The 19,550-nt window shown below is 53.8% G+C and overlaps 3 protein-coding genes across 7 annotated transcripts; all 3 read left to right on the top strand.

Annotated features, from left to right (window-relative positions):
• The first annotated feature begins 67 nt into the window (after window positions 1-67).
• Window positions 68-4,801, top strand: DAXX (death domain associated protein). Of its 5 annotated transcripts, none has more exons than XM_034990340.1 (8): window positions 68-156; window positions 1,340-1,598; window positions 1,753-2,584; window positions 2,712-2,926; window positions 3,083-3,314; window positions 3,468-3,942; window positions 4,107-4,329; window positions 4,535-4,801. In XM_034990340.1, the coding sequence occupies exons 2-8, from the start codon at window positions 1,392-1,394 to the stop codon at window positions 4,592-4,594; spliced, it is 2,244 nt and encodes a 747-aa protein (XP_034846231.1). In that variant the 5' UTR covers window positions 68-156; window positions 1,340-1,391; the 3' UTR covers window positions 4,595-4,801. The 5 variants fall into 5 exon arrangements, with proteins under 5 accessions (XP_034846231.1, XP_034846232.1, XP_034846230.1 ...); XM_034990341.1 differs by having other exon boundaries at window positions 78-156; window positions 1,343-1,598; XM_034990339.1 differs by lacking the exon at window positions 68-156 and adding an exon at window positions 239-445 and having other exon boundaries at window positions 1,343-1,598.
• Window positions 4,802-5,462: 661 nt separating this feature from the next.
• Window positions 5,463-8,207, top strand: ZBTB22 (zinc finger and BTB domain containing 22). Its single transcript, XM_034991351.1, has 2 exons — window positions 5,463-5,544; window positions 6,238-8,207. The coding sequence occupies exon 2, from the start codon at window positions 6,306-6,308 to the stop codon at window positions 8,205-8,207; it is 1,902 nt and encodes a 633-aa protein (XP_034847242.1). The 5' UTR covers window positions 5,463-5,544; window positions 6,238-6,305.
• A 787-nt stretch (window positions 8,208-8,994) lies between these two features.
• On the top strand, window positions 8,995-19,383 carry TAPBP (TAP binding protein). The gene is made up of 8 exons (XM_034991353.1): window positions 8,995-9,219; window positions 9,338-9,508; window positions 9,738-9,998; window positions 16,419-16,817; window positions 17,217-17,558; window positions 17,649-17,738; window positions 17,857-17,894; window positions 18,257-19,383. Exons 1-8 carry the CDS (start codon window positions 9,183-9,185, stop codon window positions 18,266-18,268), a joined length of 1,350 nt encoding a protein of 449 aa, XP_034847244.1. The 5' UTR covers window positions 8,995-9,182; the 3' UTR covers window positions 18,269-19,383.
• The last annotated feature ends 167 nt before the right edge of the window (window positions 19,384-19,550 follow it).

Raw genomic sequence — 19,550 nt, 5'->3', positions numbered from 1 at the left:
TCAGTCCTTCCCGCACGCGACCCGCCGGCGGTTGGGCCGGATGCAGGAAGTTTCTGATTGGCAGAGTCGCAGAAGCACCGGGTGAAAAGAGCTCAGTCGGCGGCGCGCCCGAGCTCGGGCCTAGCCAATACCGTACGGCAAGATGGCGTCCCCCAGGTACTTGGGACGCCCCGCGGGGGACAAGCCCGCCCTCTAGTGGTCACAGGAAAGGGGGCCCCCGACCGTGTGGGCGGCACTGGAGGTGGGGCGGGCTTACCTCCACTTCCGGCCGCGGCCGGGCCGGGCGCCGTACGACAATATGGCCGCGTCTAATTGGCTGTAGGCGGAAACTCTGCGACTTCCGGTCCAGAGAAGGGCCTGCGGTGGGAGGGGGAAGGAAGGCGGAGGGAACCATGCGAGGTTCTGAGATCAGCAGCGAGGGTCGCCTCGAGAGACCGTTTCTGAGGTGGGGGCCGGACCGTGCGGGGAGCGAAGGCGGGGGCGGGAATGTCGAGGGAGAGGTACTGGGGAGTCCCGGACGCTGAGTCTGAGGGGCAAGCTCTGGTACCTTCCTTCCAATCCCTGAAGGGGAGTGGGGCGGCCGGGGGGCTGAACTGGGGGAGGGGGACTTGGCGGGAAGCTCATTCAGGGGAAGGGGTCGGACGCGGGGTTGGGATCTGAGAGGAATCGGGAGAGTTCAGTGCTGGTCTCGCAGTCGGTTACAGGTCACAGAGAAAGAATGGGGGAAATCGGGTGGGGTGAGAGGGAGGGGACTTGAGGTGAGATCTCTCCAACCTAACGCCCGGGTTTGAGGAGACCCGTCAGAGGGTGGAGTGTGAGGATAATTCAAGGAGGAGAAAGGGGAATGGATTGTTGGGAGGGAACCTCCTTCGCCTCAGAGAGTCTAGGAGTTGGGGGTGATTCTTTAGGATGAGGTGCGGGTGTGGATTTGACGTGTTTGAGAGCGAAAGGGGGAAGGCTCGTGAGGTGGTGCTGACGGGGGTGTGGTGTCTGTGCGAGGGAATGTCGAGGAAATCCAGAGTGCAATGCGGGAGATGGTCCAGGGGTTGGGAGAATCAACTTGGCAAGTATGAGAGATAGTGGGGAAAACGAAAGAGACTGGATAACGACAGGAGGGGTGGAGCTGGGGGTGGGGAACTTAAGGTTTTCAGGTGGTTTGGGGCTCCCGTAGTAAAAGGCCAGAAAAGCGTCTGGTACTAAGAGTTGCTGAAGACAGGCGGTGAGGACACTGTTGGGCAGGGCAGGGTGTTACTGAAGCCCAAGAAGACTGGAAAAATGTGTGAGATGAAGGGATGGGCTGTGCTGGAGGGGCTCTTTCTGAGGCCCCATCCCCTTCCAGCAGGAATCCCGAAATCCCCAACACTTCCTCCCTCCGGGGGATTTGATCCCCCATGGCCACCGCTAACAGCATCATCGTGCTGGATGATGATGACGAAGATGAAGCAGCTGCTCAGCCAGGGCCCTCCCACCCACCCCCCAATCCGGCCTCACCCGGGGCAGAAGCCCCTGGCTCCTCCCAGCCCCATGGAGCTGGAGGAAGCAGTAGTTCTGGCGGCAAGAAATGCTACAAGTTGGAGAATGAGAAGCTGTTTGAAGAGGTGAGCTTTAGGGGAGAAGATTCTTGTGCCCCAGGGAGGGGGATGGCTGACTGGCTCTCCTGTCCTTTCTTCCCCACTAACCCCGCCTCGCCTTCTTTCTCTCAACCCCTCCCCTTGTCTCTTTCCCCCTCCCTTCTTCTTCTGAACCCTCTAGTTCCTTGAACTGTGTAAGACGCAGACGGCAGATCACCCTGAGGTGGTCCCATTCCTCTATAACCGGCAGCAGCGTGCCCACTCTCTGTTTTTGGCCTCGGCGGAGTTCTGCAACATCCTCTCTCGGGTCCTATCTCGGGCCCAGAGTCGGCCAGCTAAGCTCTATGTCTACATTAATGAGCTCTGCACTGTTCTCAAGGCCCATTCAGCCAAGAAGAAGCTGAACCTGGCCCCTGCTGCCACCACCTCTAGTGAACCCTCTGGGAATAACCCTCCCACAGACCCCTCCTCGGACCCCACAAATGCCGAGACCACTGCCTCTGAGGCCCCAAGGACCCGTGGTTCCCGGCGGCAGATCCAGCGCTTGGAGCAGCTGCTAGCGCTCTATGTGGCAGAGATCCGGCGGCTGCAGGAAAAGGAGTTGGATCTCTCAGAATTGGATGACCCAGACTCCACATACCTGCAGGAAGCAAGATTGAAGCGTAAGCTGATCCGCCTCTTCGGGCGGCTGTGTGAGCTCAAAGACTGTTCTTCCCTGACGGGCCGTGTCATAGAGCAACGCATCCCCTACCGTGGCACCCGCTATCCAGAAGTTAACAGGCGCATTGAGCGGCTCATCAACAAACCGGGGCCAGATACCTTCCCTGACTATGGAGATGTGCTGCGGGCTGTGGAGAAGGCAGCTGCTCGGCACAGCCTTGGCCTCCCCCGACAGCAGCTCCAGCTCATGGCTCAGGATGCCTTCCGAGATGTGGGCATCAGGTTACAGGAGCGACGCCACCTTGATCTCATCTACAACTTTGGCTGTCACCTCACAGATGACTATAGGCCAGGTAGGGATTAGTGAGATACCTATCGATATAACCCTTATATGTCAGATGTTTGGTGGAGAGGGCATCTCTCTAGTCCCGTCTTCTAGGGTTTGGGCTGAGTACTCTGACTTTATGTCTTCCCATGTAGGCATTGATCCTGCATTGTCGGATCCTGCCTTAGCCCGGCGCTTGCGAGAAAACCGGAGCTTGGCTATGAGCCGGCTGGATGAGGTCATCTCCAAATATGCAATGATGCAAGACAAGAGTGAGGAGGGCGAGAGACAGAAGAGAAGAGCTCGGCTTCCTCAAGCTACCTCTTCCCACACTGCAGACCCCCCGAAAGCCTCCTTGGATTCTGGCGAGGTATGGAAGGGATAAACCCTTCAGACAGACCTTGTCTTTCCCCTGCACGGGCCAGCAGGGATTTCAGGGTCACTGAGGGGGAAGAGTGCAGAAGGAACACAAGAACCAGACCCTCTGGGGCAAGGGATTCCTTAGAGAAACTCCTTTGTCCCCCAGGGCCCTAGTGGAATGGCATCCCAGGAGTGCCCTACCACCTCCAAGCCCGACACAGATGATGAAGATGAGGAAAGTGATGAGGAAGAGGAAGAAGAGGAAGAGGAGGAAGAAGAGGAGGAAGAGGAAGAAGAAGAAGAGGAGGCCACAGATTCTGAAGAAGAGGAGGATCTCGAACAGATGCAGGAAGGTCAGGGGGATGATGAAGAGGAGGAGGAGGAGGAGGAGGGAGCAGGTATGTCAAGAACAATCCCCTCGTGTGTCAGTTCCCTCTACTCTGTTGGATGTGAACCACCTGTTTGAGACCCTTCCCTTCCTCCTCTTACTCTCAGCGGTATTCTTTCCCTGAGTTCTCATGCTACCTCTCCCCTCTTTTCTTCTTTTCCAGGTCAGGATGGAGACAAGAGCCCCATGTCCCCACCACGGATGTCCACTGAAAATAATCTGGAACCTAGCAAAGGAATCAGCAGGTCTGTGGGGGAGCAGCAAAACAAAGGACTCATGGTGTCACCATCTTCACTGTCAGAAGAGCCCTTGGCCCCCTCCAGTGTAGATGCTGAAAGCAATGGAGAACACCTTGAGGAATTACCCCTGGAGGAAGAGAGCCCTATGTCTCAGCTCTTTGAGCTAGAGATTGAAGCCTTGCCCTTGGATACCACCCCTTCCCCTGAGGAGAGGGACATTTCCTCTTCTAGGAAGCAATCAGAGGACCCCCTCACCACTGTCTTGGAGAATGGAGCAGCCATGGTCACCTCCACTTCCTTCAATGGAGGGGTCTCTCCTCACACCTGGGGAGATTCCTGTCCCCCCTGCAAGAAGTCTCGGAAGGAGAAGCAAACTGGAGCAGGGCCATTGGGAAACAGGTAACAACAACAATAAGGAGGAGGAGGACGGAGGCCAAGGAGAGATTACAGGGGGCTTTCTGAGAGGAATATTAAGGAACTGGGTCTGCTGGGAGAGATTGTATGCTACCCCTCCACCCTCAGGCTCTCCATACCCCCTTACATATTTGTGTTTCTGTCCCCAGCTATGTGGAAAGGCAAAGGGCAGTGCATGAGAAGAATGGGAAGAAGATACCTACCCTGTACAGCCCACCTTCTCCCCTGACTTCCATGGCCCCAGTTGCTGATTCCTCGACGAGAGTGGACTCTCCTAGCCATGGCCTGGTGACCAGCTCCCTCTGTAGCCCATCTCCAGCTCCGTTGTCCCAAACCCCCCATTCACAACCCTCCCGGCCTGGTACTTACAAGGTAAGGGGGGAGGCAGTTTTTGCCTAACTTAATTCTCTTTCATTGTTTAGTTTCAGGTGTTCCATCTGAATATTACACACACCACATCCTCTCTCTTCCTTTTTCCTCACCCCTATTTTTAATCTCTGATAAGTCCTTCCCTCTGCTTCTCCTCCCCTTATATTCCAGACGTCTCTTTCTGACTCTGTCTCTCACTCCCCTGCAGATGAGTGTGGCCACACAGTGCGATCCAGAGGAGATCATCGTGCTCTCAGACTCTGATTAGCCGCCTCTCCTCCCACTCCCAGCCTCCAAAATGTTTTGGGATAGTATTTGGAGGATGGTGGGAAGCTGATGACAGAGGAAGGGATTGACTGAGCTAATCCCCTTTTGGTGGTGTTTCTTTTAAAAAAAAAAACAAAACAAAAAAACAACAAAAACTTAAGTTTTACACAGAAACATTAATAAACAATAAAGTTCTTTTCTTATTGTATCCTTGTCTTTTCCTTGTCCTTCTATGCTCACCGCTCAGCACCAGCTGTTCTCTGGTTCAGGGTTACCCTGACTCCTGGCTACCCCTTGGAGCTGTCCTTTGTAGCCTGTCCTTAGATTGCCTCTCTCGGAGTTCCCTCGCCCTCAGGCCTTCCCCTTGCCCTCTGCCAGGCACTAAAAAAAAACGTGCTTCGGCGTCGGGAATGCGCTTTACTTTCTCACTTTGAGCGGTAGGAGTAAAAAGGCCAATCAGGGGCCGATTCAAGGTTATTTGGCCAATCCGTGCCTGGAGGAAGGGGGCGGGGCTCCAGGGGGACTGTCAGAAGCTGGGAGAGCCGGGGGATTAGATCCCGCAAACCCGCTAATGGCCACAGTTCAGGGGCGGAGCCTAAGCAGTGATGGCCAAGACCCTTGGCCAATGGGAAGGGCAGGCTTACAGAATTAAAGGGGAATGAGTGCTTCGGCCGAACCACCAAGCCCTGAGTTCTTTGGCGGCGGAAGAGGCCTGGTACCTTTAAGGTGGAATGAGACAGCTGTTCTTTAAAGGAGAAGTTGCCGAGTCGGCCGAGTATTGCCCAGGGGCACGGGCGGGGGTGCCCGCCTGTCCCTTTAAAGCCGGAGGGGCGGGAGGCGGAGCGGAGGCGGAGGGCGGAGGGAGTCGGCGCAAGATGGCGGCGGGAGGGGCCCAGGCTGCTGCTCTGGCCGCCGAGTGAGGGGCGGGGGGGCCCGGGGGCGCGCGGCCCGGTAAGCGGGGACGCGCGGCGTTGGGGGGCGCCTTCCGGGTGGGAGAGGAGGTCGAAGTAGCGCTTGGGGCGGAGCAGAGGGGGGCGGGGTCCGGTGTGGGCGGGGGTAGACAAGGGGCGGGGCCGAGAGGGCCACGGGGGTGGGCCTTGAAGAGGCGGGGCCGAAAGGGCCAAGGGGCGTGTCTTGAGGGGCGGGGCTAGAGGTAAGCCGGGGGGCAAAGGGGGCCTTGGCTCGCGGAAGAGCTTGGGGGGTGCATAGCCTAAAAAACACATGGGGGGGGGATGGTTCTCAGTACAGGAACAGACTTGCCCCCTCCCAATAAAAGGATGAAAAACACCAAATAAGGGAAATGGAAAGTCAGGCTCTCAGGCAAATGGGAAATTACGAGGAGAGGCACTCCACTCCCCAAGAGCACCTTATTTCTCTAATCTCCAAGGAAAGAGCACTGGATTTGGAGTCAGGACATCTGCGTTTGCTGGCACTGCCACTTACTGGCTGTGTGATCTTGGATAATCTCGTAATCTTTCTGAGCCTCAGTTTGCTGTCTGTCAAATAGGGTTGAGAGGGATACCTACTTTACAGTGTTGTTGTGGGGAATTACTCAGATAAAGGGTGTGAACATGTTTTTAAACTGTAAAGGGAAGGGCTGTGTCATTATGAGATGTTACCACTCTTCTCTCTTTTTCTTCCCAGAGACCCCCCCGGCCGCCCTCCTCCATCCCTTGTTCCTGTGGCTGGGGGGGTACCCCTCCCTCCACGCCATGGAGCCATCTCCTCTCTCTCCCAGTGGGGCAGCACTCCCCCTGCCTCTATCACTGGCCCCACCCCCACTACCCCTGCCTGCAGCTGCAGTGGTACACGTGTCCTTCCCTGAGGTGACCAGTGCCCTCCTGGAGTCCCTCAATCAGCAGCGGCTACAGGGCCAGCTCTGCGATGTGTCCATCCGAGTGCAGGGCCGGGAGTTCAGGGCTCATCGTGCTGTCCTGGCTGCCTCCTCCCCTTACTTCCACGACCAGGTGTTACTCAAGGGCATGACCTCCATCTCGCTGCCCAGCGTCATGGACCCAGGTGCCTTCGAGACTGTCCTGGCTTCGGCTTACACTGGCCGCCTCAGCATGGCTGCTGCTGACATTGTCAACTTCCTCACAGTGGGGTCGGTGCTCCAAATGTGGCATATTGTGGATAAGTGCACTGAACTCCTCCGAGAAGGCCGGGCCTCAGCCACCACCACCACCGTCACCACTGCTGCAGCCACCTCTGCCACTGTCCCTGGTGCTGGGGTCCCATCAGGGAGCGGGGCTACCGTGGCGCCTGCCACCATGGGCTCTGTGCGCTCCCATGCCTCCAGCCGGGCCAGTGAGAATCAGTCCCCCAGCAGCAGCAACTACTTCAGCCCCCGAGAGTCCACTGATTTCTCATCTTCCTCCCAAGAGGCATTTGCAGCTTCTGCAGTGGGTGGCGGGGAGCGTCGTGGAGGTGGCCCGGTATTCCCAGCCCCTGCGGTTGGCAGTGGGGGGGCTACCTCTGGGAAGCTGCTGCTGGAGGCAGATGAGCTCTGTGACGACGGCGGGGATGGGAGGGGTGCTGTGGTTCCTGGGGCTGGGCTCCGGCGACCCACCTATGCACCGCCCAGCATCATGCCACAGAAGCACTGGGTATATGTGAAGCGGGGTGGAAACAGCCCAGCACCAGCACCCCTGGTTCCCCAAGACCCAGATCTGGAAGAGGATGAGGAGGAGGAAGACCTGGTGTTGACCTGTGAGGATGATGAAGATGAAGAGCTGGGGGGTGGCTCCAGGGTTCCCGAGGCCGGAGGACCTGAGGCTACTCTTAGCATAAGTGATGTCCGGACCCTGACTGAGCCCCCGGACAAAGGAGAAGAGCAGGTCAATTTCTGTGAGTCTTCCAATGACTTTGGCTCTTATGAGGGTGGGGGTCCTGGGGCAGGGCTTGATGATTCAGGGGGGCCAACCCCTTCCTCCTATGCCCCCTCCCACCCTCCGAGGCCCCTGCTTCCCCTGGACATGCAGGGCAACCAGATCCTGGTCTTCCCATCGTCTTCATCTTCCTCCTCCTCCTCACAGGCTCCAGGCCAGCCACCAGGGAACCAAGCCGAACACGGGGCAGTGACCCTGGGGGGCACCTCGGCAGGGGCCCTGGGCATGCCTGGTGGTGCCGGGGGGACCCCTGGAGGGACAGGCAGTGGGGATGGGAATAAGATCTTTTTGTGCCACTGTGGGAAGGCCTTCTCCCACAAGAGCATGCGCGATCGGCATGTGAATATGCACCTCAACCTGCGGCCCTTTGACTGCCCCGTGTGCAACAAAAAGTTTAAGATGAAGCACCACCTGACCGAGCACATGAAGACACACACAGGCCTCAAACCCTACGAGTGTGGCGTCTGCGCCAAGAAGTTCATGTGGCGAGACAGCTTCATGCGTCACCGGGGACACTGTGAGCGCCGGCACCGCCTGGGCGGGGGCGGGCCGGGACCCGGGGGACCCGCCCGGCCAGCCTTGCCACCCAAGAGAGAATCCCCCGGAGGGGGCGGGGGCAGCGGCGACGAGGCGAGTGGAGCCACGGCCCAGTCCAGCCGAAGGGTCTGGTCCCCACCCAGCGTCCACAAGGAGATGGGCTTCGGTGGAGGTGGAGGAACGAACTGAGGGGGCAGGCTCCCAGAGGTAGCTTTCCGGATGGAGGAAACAGGGAGCACGAGCCAGGGGCGCTGTGGCCCTCAGGTGATCTCCCACCACGCTTAATGTCTTCCGTATCTCTGTGGACTTGTATATATTTTGGGAGAGGGGCCCGTGTTGCACCATCAGCCGCCCATTCCATTCCTTAGCCACTCTCCCACGACGTATCCCCGGAACTGAGTCTTTCCTTCCCCTCAGATGCGTACACTGAAGCCCCAGCTCCAGACTGGGGCACATATGGTCGGGGGAGGGAGAGGGGGCCACGGAGCATCTTGGAGTCACAGGGTCAAGGGTCAGGTGGTTGTAGTCTGTATATGAAGTCTGTGTTAGTGTTGTTGTGGGGACCAGGCCTTTGAGTCCCGCCCTTGTCCTAGAACCCACCCCACCTCCCTAAGGACGTGCCCTATATTTCCACCCTCATCCCTCCTATCCCTCCTTGGGGGCCCCCCAACTGGATTCTCACTGCGGAGGGAGTGAAGACGAGGGAGTAAGTCGTAAGAATACAAGGTTTTTATTTTAAATCTTATTTTTTTTAAATGGTGATTAAAATATTTATTGGTCATTTCATTCGGCTTACCAACAGCCCCTCTGTGTTTGCTGCAGCCCGGGCGCAGGTGGGGGAAGGCGGAGTAACCGAACTCTGGGAAGTAGAGTCTGGGGGGCAGGGCACGGAGGGAGGAGGAGCCTAGGGTTGGGGAGGGCCCCGGGACTGGGTGGTGCTGTGTGGGCCAAGAGGGCGGGGCGGGGCGGGGCCCAAGGTCCCCAGACCAGAAGCGGAGATACCGTTTCGGGATCCCTACCCGGCCAGTGCGGAAACCACCTGCCGCTCACGTGCCCTCACCCAACCAGAAAGGGGACTTCCTCCACCTCTCCTGCCGGCCTTTCAAGGAAAGTGAAAGTGAAAGGGAGAAGTGGAGGCTTCGGGGCTGAGCAGATCGCGGCGCCATGAAGCCCCTGTATCTGCCCCTCACCGTGGCTTTGGGTGAGCGAACCCCCAGACTCTTTGCCCAAGAACAAGGGGGAGGAGGAGGGATGTGAGCCCACCACGCGCCGGACGCTGGGGGGCGGGTCGCCTCCTCACTCGTGCCCCTCTCCCCCAGCCTTGGTGACCGCCGTCTCGGCGGGACCCGCGGTGATAGAGTGCTGGATGGTGGAGGATGCGGGCGGGGGCCGCCTGACCAAGAAACCCGCCGCACTGCTGCTGCGCCAGGGCCCGGGGACCCCACCTCCCCGACCGGACCTCGAACCCGAGCTCTACCTCAAAGTGCATGGTGAGTCATCCCGGACTCGCCCTCAACTCTGTCACTTCCACCGAAACCCCCTCCTCTTTAGGTCGCGCTGTGACCTCGGGCCTCAGTTTCCCCCTGTAAGATGAGTCTGGATTACCTCTAAATCTCTCACTACTGGGTAGTTTGTGCATTCGGGATTCCCTGGACGCTGCCCTCCCCGCCCCTTTCCTGGCGGTGACTGCAGCAGCAACTCCCTTCTCCCGGCTCACAGACCCCGCGGGAGCACTCCAGGCTGCCTTCAGGCGGTACCCCTCGGACACCCCCGCGCCACACTGCGAGCTGAGCAGCTACGTCCCGCTCCCCGCTTCGGCGAATTGGGCCAGGGGCCTGACCCCCGAGCAGAGCTGCCCGCGGTCCCTGGACGGGACTTGGCTCATGGTCAGCATGTCCAGCCCGATCTTCAGCCTCTCCAGCCTCCTGACACTACAGTCCGAGCCTCATCCCGAGCCTGCTCTCATCACCTTGGCAACAGGTATCGGGGAGGGGGGTGGGTGGAGAGGGGTGGGTAGATTCTAAGGGTCTAGATCAGCCTGTGACTCGCGCTGTGAACTCGTTTGCCCAATCGGGGCTTAGTTTCCTTATATGTAAAGCGAGGCGGTTCGCCTAGGATTGTTTAATTGATCTTAACGGCTTCTTCTAGCTCCTGCCCAGTTTCAAACAAATAAAACAATCACAAGCCTGGGTTTAGGGACGGGGCTTCGTGCGGAGGGCTGAGCTTTGGAGAAAGTCTGACTTGCCTGACACCGGACCTTGAGAAACTTGTAAGGGGTTGGGGCTGGGAGGGGCCCAGAAGCAGGAACTTTTTTTCTCCTCTCTTCCCAGATCTGTGTCTTGCTAGGTAGACACTGCCATCGTTAAGGTTTTCCCTGTTTCAGAAACCAGCGTCCAAGCCCCACATCCGGAGCTGTGGCACTTAGCAAGGCAAAGGCTCTTGCACTCCAGCGCGTTGACCTTTCTTGCCAGCCCCTTCCCTATGACTCGTGAGGATGCGCTGATTCTGTGCTCACCAAATGGTGGGCTGGATTGGGCGGAAGAGACAGTGCAGGTGGCCTGACGGCTCCCACTGAGAGCATCGCTTATTGCATGGTGCAACGCTGTTTGACGGGCAGGGATCTGGCACTTTGCTGAGCTGAGGCTTGAGGAGGGAGTGGGCGGATAAAGCAAGAATGGGGTACCTAGGGGCTCACCATTCTTGCAGCAGAGGGTGGGTAGGATACCAGTAGAGTCATTGGCTTCCTTCAGTCTTGTGAATTTTAAGTTTATTTAAAGTTTATGTATGTATATATGTATGTAAGTATCTCTATACCCAATATTGGGCTCGAACTCAAGACCCTGAGATCAAGAGCCACAATGCTCTTCCAACTGAGCCAGCCAGGTGCCTCTTGTGCGATTTTTTGTTAAAAAAACTGGCAGGCCAACTCCTCCCTTCTCCCTTCCCCAGGACCACCTTCCAGCAACCCCCTCCCTGAGAGTGAATCACCCACTGGACCAGGGAAAGGGACTCAGCACCCACCCATCACCTCTGCCTCTGCTGCCATTCTAAGTTCCCAGGCCCCATCCTAGGCAGGGGTGGAGGCAAACTGCTCCTTGTGGGGCTAGTGGCTCTCTCCAGTGGGGAGGAGTATTTCCCAGGGCTGCTGGCTCCACCAAGATGGGGGGTGAGAAGATGCTTTTCTCTCTGAGTCAGTTTTTCCAACTATAAAATGTGGATGCTATTTCCCATCTGCCCTTCCGTTGTTGTGACTCTCAGGGGAGGCACTTTGTTAATTTACTCACTGGTTCAATACTTATTAACACCAAGGAGAAATTAGGGCCCAGTTGGTTCTCAGTCCAGGCTGCAAATAAGAGTCCTCTTGGGAGTTTCTAAAATATACTGAATTGTCCCACTCCAGGCGAATTAAATCAGAATCTCTGAGGTGGCCCTGGGCACTTTTAAGGGTCAGGAAGGTGATCAGATGTAGATTCTGCTCTCAAGGTTTTCGGCAGATTTGTCATGGCTAATTGTGAAATAGAGCAGAAGACAATTTGGGCCATGAGAGAAGTGTAGATAGGAGCCATGGAGGGCCCAAGTGGGAAGATTTTTTGCTTCTCATAGACCCCTGGGGGTAAAAACTAGTTATTGTGCTCAGTCTTCCTTTTCAAGCATTTCTGCTTGATTGGGGATTGAAGAAAATGAAAGTTGTTGTTTTAACGTAAGATTTAAAATGAATCCTTCTAGGGGTACAGATCATTGGTAATTTTGCTAATATACATTTATACAGTATTTCCTAGCAAATACTTTAAAATGTTTGTTGACAAATACACTGTCCTAACATACTTTGTGTGTATGGTTTTTTTAATTCTCATTGTTCTTTTAATACATTGTTATGGAAAATTTCAAAGACACATAAAAGTAGGGAGAATGGTCAAATGAACCCCGTAGACCCATCCCCCACTTGTGTAGTTAGTAGGTTTTACCACATTGTTTTGCCAACTCTCCTCCCACCTGTTTTCTTTTTCTGAAGTGTTTTAAAGCATATACCAGGCATCATATGATTTTACTCATAAGTACTTCAGTAAGCATCTCTATCAAATAAGGACTTAAAAGAAACCATCGTCATAACAAACAATAATTCTTTAATATCACTTAATTCCTAGCCCATATTAAAATTTTCCCAATTTCTCAGTGATGTTATTTTACAGTAGATTTGCTTGAATCAGGATCGAAAACAGGTCTCTCTATATATTACATTTGGTTTTTGCATCTGCTTGGGTTACCATAACAAAATATCATAGACTGGGTGTCTTAAATTTATTTTCTCACAGCTCTGGAGGCTAGAAATCCTAGGTCAAGTCTAAGATCAAGATGCTAGCAGGGTTGGTGTCTGATGAGAGAGCTCCACCCTTGTAGTCGCACATGGCCACTTCTGGCTGTGTTCTCACATGGAGGAGAGAGAGGGAACTCTGGTGTTTCTTCCTCTTCTTAAAAGGACACCAGCATATCAGGTAGAGCCCTGTGTTAATTATCTCATTTGACCATGATCACCTCTTCACAGCCCCTATCTCCAAATACAGTTGACCCTTGAACAACTGTGTGTGTGTGGGCGGGTGTGGGGGGCAGGGAGGCGGTTATAGGCGCTGACCCACCCCCAGCAGTCGAAAATCTGCATACACGTGACTCCCCCAAAACTTAACCACTTATAGCCTACTGTTGACAAGAAACCTTACCCATAACATAAACAGTTGATTAACACATATTTTATATGTTGTATATATTACATACTGTATTTTTATAATAAAGTAAGCTAGAGAAAAGAAAGTGTTATTTAAAAAATTAATCGTAGGAGAAGAAAATATATTTGTAGGACTGTACTGTAAAAAACCCCTGCCTATAAGTGGACCCTCGCAGTTCAAACCTGTGCTGTTCAAGGGCCAACAGTATAGTCACATTGCGGGTTAAGGCTTTAACAAATGAACTTGGGCGGGGGGTACCACAGATATTGAGTCCATAACAGTTTTGTCTCTTAAGTCTCCATTATTCTATAATTGCCCCACACACCACCCGCCCCCATGCTAGTGGCTTGTCACTTGTCCTGTATAACTTTCCACATTCTGTATTTGGCCAAGTATTTCTTCATTGTGTCATTTTCCTCCTTGTTCCTTTTTCTTCCATACTTCCTATGAATTTGATATAGAAACTTGATTAGATTTGGGTTTAAATTTTTTCAGTAATGCTTTATAATAGTTGTTACCATTCAGTTTATTTTATTTTTTTAAGGTTTTCTTTATTTGAGAGAGAGAGAGTACACATGCACAAGCAGGGGGAGTGGGAGAGGGTGAAGCCGGCTTCCTGCTGAGCAGGGAGCCCGATGTGGGGCTCGATCCCAGGACCCTGGGATCATGACCTGAGCTGAAGGCAGATGCTTAACTGACTGAGCCACCCAGGCGCCCCTACCATTCACTTTATTAACAGAAAAGCAAAAACCTATGTAATGCAAGCTGTAAAAACAGTTACTAATTTCCTTAGTGTTCTGGCCCTGTTGTATTTACATTTGTATTTCTCAGAGTCCAGTTTGTGGGATGCAGGTCTAAAATTGCTCCATCAACTGATATTAAAGAGCAGTGTTAGGTTAAGGGTTAAACTGTAAAACCTTCAGATTTTGTTTATTAATCCTGTGGATTGTTTTTAACAATTCAAAAGTATGTTTCTGGATTTTGATAAACGAAGTGAATTGCCTACCTTTTTACTTTATTGAACAAAAACTGTCCCATGTGGTTGAGAGAAGTTTAACCTTGTGGGGCTCAGAAACTAGGATTAAAAATTACATAATCACGGGGCGCCTGGGTGGCTCAGTTGGTTAAGCAACTGCCTTCGGCTCAGGTCATGATCCTGGAGTCCCTGGATCGAGTCCCGCATTGGGCTCCCTGCTCGGCGGGGAGCCTGCTTCTCCCTCTGACCCTCCCTCTCATGTGCTCTCTGTCTCTCTCATTCTCTCTGTCTCAGATAAATAAATAAAAATCTTTAAAAAAAATTACATAATCACAAGAGAAGAAAGATTACTTTTATGTGAAGGACCGACATTTCTGGGAAGAAGGAGCAGTAGAACTGATCTTGAGGGACATGGAGTATTTAGATATTTGGGAGACAATGGGGAGGGACCTGAAGGAAACTTATGACCATAGCAAAGAAAGGCCCAATGATTAGAGTTTCTACTAGCCATGAGAAAGGGATTCTTTGGAGCCAGTTCTTAGGGTGCAAGAGAAGTCTGGAAGGGTGGATTGGGGGCTGGATTGTCAAGTACCCTGAGACCTGGGTTTTATAGGTAACAGTGAATCATCAGAAGTTTTGTGTGTGTGTGTGCACGCACACGCACGCCGTTTTCCCAAAAGCCTGCTATTTTACTTGATTCTTACAAAGTTAGGCAAGGATCAGATCACTGGACTAATGAGAAAAATATAGATGAACGATTTTCCTGAGATGCCCAGCAAGTTCGTGAGGATGATGATGGTGGTAATGGAAATAGCAACACCTAACATTTATTGAGCATTTTCTATAGCCAGGTACTGGCATTTTATTGGCATAATCTCATTTATTCCTCTTACAGCCAGGTCCTAGCATTTTATTGGCATAATCTCATTTATTCCTCTTATAGCCAGGTCCTAGCATTTTATTGGCATACGTCATTTATTCCTCTCAACAACCATCGGAACAAGGTACTGATATCATCTCCATGTCACAGATGAAGAAATCTGAGACAGGGCACTTGGGGAACTTGTCCGAGAACCGCCAGCTTGTAAGAAGCTGGGCTGGGACTTGAGCCTGGCTCATTTAGCTCCAGCCTGTGCCTTTAGTCGCCGGCTTCGTAGGTAGCTGGGTTTTTTAAACAGGTACGTGACCCGATCAGACTTGTAGCCACACCCTGTGGCTCCAGCATGGGATGAATTGAAGAACAGGGAGACTGAGGATAGGAAGACCCGAGAAGAAGTTGTAATTGTCCTAATGTATGGTGGTGAGAACTTGAGCTGGAGACAGAGTGGGATCTCTTTGAAAGACTGGTGGGGACAGCACATGGTATGTTATATTTGCCAATTTGCTCATCTGTCTCCCTTACTAGACTGTAAGAAACTTGAGGGAAGGGACTCCCTGTTTCATTCACCGCTCTGTCCTCTACCTTGAACATCATAGGTGCTCAGTAAATATTAGTTGAGTGAGATAATTAGAGGAAGGAGTCTTAGTGACTCCCAAGTGTTTGCCTTCAGTGTTTGGGGGGGCTGCTGGTGATCATTCATCAAGGCAGGGGGAATGGGCATTGGAGCTGGGCGAGGGAAGGATGCAGAGATACTGTTGAGTTGGGGCATGTTAAGTTGGTCTGGCAGACGGTTAGATGTAATCACTGCAAACACTTTGGTGGACTTACTGTATTCTGGGCACTGTTCGAAGCACCTTTCAGATATAGGTGTCCTTGTTTTTTTTTTTTTTTTTTTTAAGATTTTATTTATTTGACAGAGAGACACAGTGAGAGAGGGAACACAAACAGGGGGAGTGGGAGAGGGAGAAGCAGGCTTCCTGCGGAGCAGGGAGCCCGATGCGGGGCTCAATCCCAGGACCTGGGATCATGACCTGAGCCGAAGGCAGACGCTTAACCATCTGAGCCACCCAGGCACCCCCACAGGTGTCCTTGTTATCCAGAATCCGGAACTGAATAAATCAGGGTAGCAAGAGGCACTAAATGATTTAACCCTTGTTACAACCCCATGAGATAGGTACTATTATCATCATTATCTCATTATTTAGGAGGTTAAGCTGAGCCACGGCAACGTGAAACAACCGGCCCACCAGGCCATATAAATAGCGGCATAGTGGGGATTAACCAGGGTGGCCAGGCTCCAGGCACTAAACTAGCATATCCCTCCTCAGTAGAGCATAGAGGTCTATGTTCAGGTCTAGGCTAGAGCCAGAACCTTCCAGAGTCAGTAAGCGCTCTGTACAGCACCAGAGGATTGACAGCCCTGAGTCATCACAGTCTTCTCGAGGGAACCAAGAAAGGCCTGGCTCTTTAAGGGTGATGCATGGAGACCAGACTGGTTCAGGCTGTGTCAGAAGTGCACTCAGAGCCCACTGTCCCCAGAACTTGAGTGGGCTTTGTGCTCAGACCAGCCTTCAACGGCTGTGCCCACTCACTGGCCCTATTCTAGACCCGTCTGCTCACTCTCTGGGTCCCACGCAGGCCCAGAACAAAGGGGATGTGCAGGGAGGACTAGAAGATGGTGAGTATCAGAAAAGGAGGTGTCCTCTGAGGGGTGGGTGAATTCGAGTTGGGTCCTCCCTATAACTCTATTTCTCTGTTTTTTTCCCCTCTTTCTTTCTGTCCCTCATGCCCCTTCCACTTCCTCCTCTCCTCATCTTCCCCAGCTGTGCTGACTGTCCTCACCCACACCCCCACCCCTCGGATCCAACTGGGACAAGATGTTCTGCTGGACTTGAACTTTGCCTACATGCCCCCCAGCTCTGAGGCCGCTACATCTCTGGCCCCCGGTCCCCCTCCCTTTGGGCTGGAGTGGAGACGCCAGCACCTGGGAAAGGGGCACCTACTCCTGGCTGCAACTCCAGGGCTGGGTGAGCAGATGCCAGCTGCCCAAGAGGGGGCAGTGGCGTTTGCCGCTTGGGATGATGATGAGCCATGGGGTCCGTGGACTGGCAATGGGACCCTCCAGCTGCCTGCAGTACAGCCCTTCCAGGAGGGCGCCTATCTGGCCACCATACACCTGCCGTACCTGCAAGGGCAGGTCACCCTGGAGCTTGCTGTACAGAGTGAGTTGGGGTACAGGGGCCGCTACGGGTAAACGGTGGGCACTGGGATTATGGTGACACCATGATGGCAGAGGGATGGGGGAGAAGATGGTGCTGGGTGAGTGGTGGGAAAGATTGGGGTCCCTGGGAGTCAGAGGGGCAATGGGTGGAGGTCCCTGGGAATCTGAGTGGCTGGGATGAAGGTTCCCGAATCTGAGGAATAGGGGATCCCTGAGAATAAGGGTTTTAGCATGGGGTTTCCTGTGAAGCACCAGTGGGGAGACGGCAGTTTCCCCATCCTGGAAGAAAAAGCCCAAACCCACCTCAGTTTGGGGAAAGCCATAGGGCAAACTGAGGGTCTCTGAGGGAGGACAGATGTGGACTGATTCCCCCCCTGCTCCTTTCCTATTTTCTCCCCAGAGCCCCCCAAAGTATCCCTGATGCCGGCACCTCTTGTATGGGCTGCCCCCGGGGAGGCACCCCCTGAATTGCTCTGCCACGTGTCCCACTTCTATCCCTCCGAGGGCCTGGAGGTGAAGTGGGAGCTCCGGGGCGGCCCAGAGGGCAGCTTTCAGAAGGCTGAGGGGCAGAGGTGGCTCTCTGCCCTGCGCCACCACTCGGATGGCTCTGTCAGCCTCTCTGCGCACCTGCAGCCCATCCCAGTCACGGCCAAACACCATGGGGCACGCTATGCCTGTCGCGTCCACCACCCCACCCTGCCCGCCTTGGGGCGCAGTGCCGAGGTCACCCTGGAGGTGGCAGGTAGGAGTCAGAAGGATGGAGCAGCCAGGGGTGGGCACCTGGGAGGATACTACTGAGTTCACTCTCCAACTCCCCCCTTCCACCTGCCAGGTCTCTCTGGACCCTCCCTAGAGGACGGCGTGGGCCTCTTCCTGTCTGCCTTTCTCCTCCTTGGGCTCATCAAAGCGCTGGGCTGGGCGGGTGAGTGTGACCCTCCCTGCCACAGTGACAGTCCCTGCCTACTCCCAGAAGCCTGACACCTGTCCCTCTTCTGCCCTACCACTCCCTCAGACCATTCCTTCTCAATCTCTCTCCGCAGCTGCCTACAAGTCCACTTTGAAGGATTCAGAGGAGAAGGTAACAGCTCTCCTTTTCTTTCCATTCTCATTTGAGCCCCTCCCTGTAACTCCTCACCCAAGGATTCCTCAGCCAAAGTCCACCCTGGATTTGGAATTCACACAGACCTGGGTTAACTCCTGCCACCTTGAATATTCTACTTAACACCTCAGTTTCCTTCAGTGTACGGATGAAAAAAAGTACTTAGGCAAAAGCACTCCACCCAGTGTCTGCCAGGCAGAAAACTGACAGAAACTGTTAGCCCCGTTCCTCTGCCTCCCTCTGTGCCCACGAGGGTTCATTTATCTCTGGACTGATCATGAGCATGTCACCTGGCTTTCTGAAACCCGGAATTCCTCACCTCCTTTTTATTTCTCTTCCAGAAAGCACAGTGAGGGCACTCGTCACCATCATCTCTGGCCTGAGCTACTGCAGTAGCGCCCCCAAATAGTACACCATCATCCGCTCATGCTCCCTCCAATCTCTCTCCACAGAGCAGCTGGAATGCTTTTTCAAAGGACACAAACCTATAGCATTTCCTTTCTTAGAGCTCTAAGGCAGTGGGTCTCAAAATTTTTAAATCTCAGGACCGCTTAAAAATTGTCAAGAACTCTAAAGAGCTTTTGGTTATGTGGGTGATAAACTATAGATATTTATGCTACTGAACTTAGTAAGTTATGCTACTCACTTAGTAAGTTCTAGTAGCATAAATTGCTTAGTAAGCAAGCCCGCGTTCCATTAGCTGGGAGGACAATGATGTCAATAGACAGCTTCTGGAAAGCTCCAGTGTACGGTTTTTTTGGAGAGAGTGAAAAAGGCAAATAACATCTTAGTATTGTTATGAATGGCCTTAACTTTGCACACCCACCGAAATAGTCTCCAGGACCTCTGGGACAAGGGCCACACTTGGAGAACCAGTGCTCTAGAAGCCAAATCCATTTCTTGTCCTGGCCTATGCATCTCCCAAGCTGGAGCCACTGCTTGCCTCTTCAACCCCACCTGGTGCCCTCCAGCCCTTCCCTCAGTGTTCTCCACACCGATGGCTATTTCTTTTTTTCCAATGCTCCCACCTTCCCTGGTCTGTTCCCTTTGTCTGGTCCACCCTCGCCCTTCTTAGGCTCCAGACCAGGTCAGCCTCGTTATTCCCTCAGACCGCCGCGTGTCCCTCTTGTGCGGTTCACCACAGTTGTATTTAAGTGATTGTGCGAGTCGTTGGTAGATGCCTTTCTCCCCTCCCGGGCTGTCGGCTCCTCAATGGCAAGAACGTGCCTGTCTGTCCACTGCTGTGTCCCCGCTGGGGCACAGGGCCGGGCGCCCACTGGGGGGCGCTCAGCACAAGAAATCAGTCCTTTTTTCGTCCTAAGTATGCAAAAGCAGGTGTTCGACCAAAGAACTACTGGACGAAGGAAGCGGCAGCTGGCCTGGGGACCTCCGAGGGGGAGGACCGTCGGCTAGACCGACGCGGGAAGCGGATCTAATCGTGTGGGAATAAAGTTGTGTTCCAGTGCTCCCCAGAGCGTGTCTCATTCTACCCCACGGGTCCCCTTCGCAAGCAAGCACACTCTTACAGCCACCTCTGGTCCCTTACCCCCGACCTCTCAAACGCTTTGGCGACACCCAACCCTCCGGAAAAGTCGGGGTCGAGCGCCACTAATGGCGGGCAGCATGCCCTCTAGC

The sequence above is a fragment of the Mirounga leonina genome, unplaced genomic scaffold (assembly GCF_011800145.1).
Source record: "Mirounga leonina isolate KUSES-001 unplaced genomic scaffold, KU_Mleo_1.0 Mir_53, whole genome shotgun sequence".
Classification (NCBI taxonomy): Eukaryota; Metazoa; Chordata; class Mammalia; order Carnivora; family Phocidae; genus Mirounga; species Mirounga leonina.
The sequence above is the reverse complement of the archived record's forward strand: the minus strand, read 5'-3'. Positions and strand labels throughout refer to the sequence as shown.

Bases quoted from the DNA above. Each gene is read 5' to 3' on its own strand.
- DAXX (XM_034990340.1), top strand. From the start codon at position 1,392: ATGGCCACCGCTAACAGCATCATCGTGCTGGATGATGATGACGAAGAT. The intron at 3,315-3,467 runs GTATGTCAAGAA...CTTCTTTTCCAG, and splicing joins GGAGGAGGAGGAGGGAGCAG to GTCAGGATGGAGACAAGAGC. The intron at 3,943-4,106 runs GTAACAACAACA...TTCTGTCCCCAG, and splicing joins GCAGGGCCATTGGGAAACAG to CTATGTGGAAAGGCAAAGGG.
- ZBTB22 (XM_034991351.1), top strand. From the start codon at position 6,306: ATGGAGCCATCTCCTCTCTCTCCCAGTGGGGCAGCACTCCCCCTGCCT.
- TAPBP (XM_034991353.1), top strand. From the start codon at position 9,183: ATGAAGCCCCTGTATCTGCCCCTCACCGTGGCTTTGG. The intron at 9,999-16,418 runs GTATCGGGGAGG...CATCTTCCCCAG, and splicing joins TCTCATCACCTTGGCAACAG to CTGTGCTGACTGTCCTCACC. The intron at 16,818-17,216 runs GTGAGTTGGGGT...TTTTCTCCCCAG, and splicing joins CCTGGAGCTTGCTGTACAGA to AGCCCCCCAAAGTATCCCTG.